The sequence below is a fragment of the Phytophthora infestans genome, genomic scaffold (genome assembly GCF_000142945.1).
Source record: "Phytophthora infestans T30-4 supercont1.11 genomic scaffold, whole genome shotgun sequence".
In the NCBI taxonomy this organism is placed as follows: Eukaryota; Oomycota; class Peronosporomycetes; order Peronosporales; family Peronosporaceae; genus Phytophthora; species Phytophthora infestans.
Window position 1 is genome coordinate 1,424,135 of NW_003303748.1, and position 4,050 is coordinate 1,428,184.

Here is a 4,050-nt window from a genome sequence, read left to right on the forward strand (position 1 = left end):
AGCTCCTGTATTATACTCCACGACTAAGTAGCACGATCGTGTTCTTATCTGCAGCCACACGTTCTCCATTCTAATCTTCTTCCAAAGCTGCTAGAGTTTTCTTAAGTTCAGCCAGTTCGTCACATGCGTGATAGTATCGCGCTGAAACTTTCTGCAACGCTCTCGCGTCCTCAAGAGAACGTTCCTGTCCAGCACGTAAGCTCTCGTCATGTCTTCGTACACTACTCGCTTAACGTCAACGTCGAACGTTGAACATCGGTGAGTTTACTCTCTGTTCTTGTAACATAGTCCTTTTCACTTCTTAACGCAGCAGTGAGACGCGCATTTTCTGCTGTACTAGCAGCCAGCAACGCCTGCGTCTCTGCTAATCGTTTCTTTAGCACAAGAGAACGAGATTTCGCTTCTGCACTATACGCACTGAGTTGTTGAAGACAGTGAGTCTCCAGACTTTGTAGTCGAGTCTGCAGTCCCGGGATCATCAAATTTCGAGCATGAAGATCTTCGACTGCACGTTCATATTCATCTCGAATTTGCAAAAGGACAGGTGCGTACACACTGAAGCCGTCGATTAGGCGATTGAGAGCTTCTCTTACGATTTGTAGTCGTCGTAAACTGGGGTTTCTTGACTCTCGCTCTCCGTCCAGCTCTGTGTGAAGAAAGTCGAGGAGTTCTTGTAGTAATGCCGGTCGTGTTCGACTGTCGTCTAGTAGACGTGTACGGGTGTGAAGCTTTTGTACTTTAGGAGATATTGGAGAGGACGCATCGTGATCAATAAAGTCGGTAGGGATACGTCTCGGACTTCCAGGTGCGAAGGTTAAGGACCAGGAAGAGACTCGGATGGGTCGTGATTTATCGTGTTTTCTCGGAGATGGGGAGATGTCACTGGTGGTTTGTAAAGGGGGTAAGGACGAGGTGGTAGTTGCAGAGCCTTTCGCTTCTGTTGGACGTCGGGGTGGCGGACTGGCAAGACCGACGGAGACGAAATCCATGTCGAAAACTGGTCGAGGACTTGAAGCGAGTTATGAATAGTCTGTAGACAAACCGTTTCTAAGTTTGACTTGCCGAAAGTTGCTCTAATTAAGACGACGAGATGGGGAACGCACTGACCGTCGACGTGGTCGGCCCGATCGTGAGCGACGATCCCCTGCTAAATGTACACGTGGCAGTTTATGTGATGAATGACGCGATCTGAATCTTATGATTATCGTGTTTTTGATAGGAATATAAAGCAGGTTAGAGCGAGTGTGAGGGCGATACTTACAAGGTTTAACTGTCTTCTTTTTCTATAGCAACATTAGATGATTTTCATGTTGCGAAGGAGAACTTTGAAACCTTGCAAGGAACTTTAGGAGACAAGATGACTGTCAATCCAGAAGAGTTTGATGACATCTTCTCACTCATCTGTCAAGATTCACTCGAACATTTTGCACTTTTCGACTCGTGGGAAGTCGGCAAGGCAAGTCAACTATTTCTTTCCTTATCAAAAACTTAAAATCTTATAGTTTTTCTTATTTAAAATCAGGTGGATGTGACGGAAGTGTTTGCTGTGATCATCGTGTACTGCAATGCGACGATGGAGGAGAAAGTCCCATTTCTATTTGATCTCTTCGATTTCGACCATTCCAAGATGATATCAAAAGACGAACTGGTTCTACTGATGCTTTGCACGACTAGAGGGCTCTGTAAAGTGGTCGGTAAGCCCAGACCAGCTACAGACGGTCTTGAAGTCCTTGCTACTGACGCTTTCTCGCGCATTGATCGGGATCAGAATGGCAGAATTTCACTTGACGAACTTTCTGAGTGGATAGTACACGAGCGAACAGTGATGACTTATCTTGCAAAATTCGCGAATACTCGAGTAATTTACGAGAACCAAGTGCAGTACGACTTGATGCTGAAGGAACTATCTACTGCATTCCTGAATTTTGCCGAACCGGAAAAAGATAAACTGAAATTCCAGTGCTTCGAAGAGATCTGTGAGGAAATGATCCAGCGCTACTTCCCCGCAGCTGGGAAACACGAAATCAATTTCTTACTGCAGACAATGAAGGAAACTATGCAAAATACGCGGTCACTCGTAAAATACGGAGAAAGCAACGTTTCAGACAATGCGATCTCCATGGACGCGTTCTTTCTCGTTCTTTCACCATTTATCGCGTTCCTCGCTGCTGACGATAATGGAGAACACTCGATCAATATCAAAGAACTAAAAATTCTGCTTTGGCTTATGTTTGGGTCGGAACCGAGCTCAAAAATGGTCGAGAATTTCATAAACGCGTTGGATAGCAACCACGACGGCGCTCTCAACGCGATGGAGTGGGTCTCGTATGCTCTTGCGACCAATAAACAGACCGGAAGCCAGTCATTCGTCAACCAGATTCATCTCCTCTTCGCGACGTCAGACGTCAACGGAGACGCCATATTGACTCTACCAGAACTTCAACGTGGTCTGATTTTTATTTTCACAGATCATTTAGAACCTGTAAACACGCCGTCTAAACCAGAATCGGCCTGGGAAGAAGTCAAAAGTGTGGAAACTCGACACAAATCACAGTTTTCTACCATTTCGAGTCTTGCCACCGATCTGGTCAAGGAAATCATGGGGGAACTCGATGCAAATGACACGCGACGTATCGAATGGTACGAGTTCCGACAACATCTCGAGTACCTTGACCGCCGCGTGATGGAGATCAAGACTTACATCCAAACACGCGTTCTAGGTTAAATACCTACGCTCTAGAAATAAAACAGACAACAGACCAAAAAAAAAACTGAAGTAAATGCACATGGAATCAAGGACGAACCTTTGTTGCAAGCGTCGTGACTGCACTCACGACTCAAAAATGAGACCGAACGCAGTCGAACGGCAACCCTTCGGAAGATCTCAGCACCGTCACCATGTGCAGCCCCTCGCAGCAATTCCTCTGCACCTCCAGCACCATTTGCACTGAACTTGCATTCGCCATTCGCGACTCCATTGCGCTCCCCGATACTTGGCAAATATTTGGCAGAAACTTGCAATAAACTCGAGGAACAAACTCCAAAAGACGCCACAGCAGCATGTGACACACCCGAGCCACAGCCAACCGACATGGAGCCAAGCAGAGAGCAGGATAAGAGCACTGTGTATCAATCACCAGACACACTCCAAACAGCAAAACGAGGTAACAAGAGACACTTGGAACAATAGAAAACCAATGTGTAAACATTTTTTCAACGGAGCAGAGAGCACGTAAAATACACATCGAGTCCTACACACACCACTGAAACCCCATCATTTCTTTCTCCTTTTGTCACTTAAATCCTCGTTGTGACCCAAGTGTGAGGAGAAGAAAGAGGTCAACAAACAACATGTAACACAGAGGTTAACCCCCTTATTGAAACCCCAACTAATCTAAGAGAGCACCTACAATAAATAGGCCTCCCCTCACTCTTGTCTAGGGTTACAGGCAGCCCATCAGACCACCTAAAATCGGTCGCAGTGCTCGCAAAGATGTAAAGTACTGCTCCACTCACTGTAAACAACACAAATACACGGTACACTTGGTTCCAGATCTCCACCACCCATCGCTCTGTGACAAGGAGACTCCAATCCCCCTCTCCACTCCATACCGGCAGCCACAAGGCCCAGACGATGCATACACACCACCCTGACGACCCTAAAGCAAGTCCATGAGTCTTTAAGTCTCCACACGCACGCTGTCCCTCGCTATAAAGTCTCCATCATCGGCCGCCATGTACAGATCTGCACAAAAAGTATCAAATATTTGTTTCTTAACCGGTTGTCAGAATAGAAACCTGATAAATCGGATTGAATGCAGCGAGACTGCTTAGCGCTCGTAAATAATATAAACAAATGTTATGATTTCAAGAAGTGGATTCTACAAAAATTAAATTACATTGGGCTACTGGTTCTGCAATCTGTACAGTATTTGCCATTGCAGATTTGTTTCTTGCTCTCGTAGCCAAGCAAATATCACGCTAAGCACGAAGCTCGAGTCTAGATGCAGGTGCATCGGTGGATGGTCTTTCTTGCATCTTGCTAAAAAT

The 4,050-nt window shown here is 45.9% G+C and overlaps 1 protein-coding gene across 1 annotated transcript; it reads left to right on the forward strand.

The window, feature by feature from the left end:
• Positions 1-1,357: 1,357 nt before the first annotated feature.
• PITG_07516 (EF hand containing protein, putative) lies at positions 1,358-2,725 on the forward strand (the record flags this gene model as incomplete). The annotated part of the gene is made up of 2 exons (XM_002904462.1): positions 1,358-1,447; positions 1,523-2,725. 2 exons carry the CDS (start codon positions 1,358-1,360, stop codon positions 2,723-2,725), a joined length of 1,293 nt encoding a protein of 430 aa, XP_002904508.1.
• Between the last annotated feature and the right edge of the window lie 1,325 nt (positions 2,726-4,050).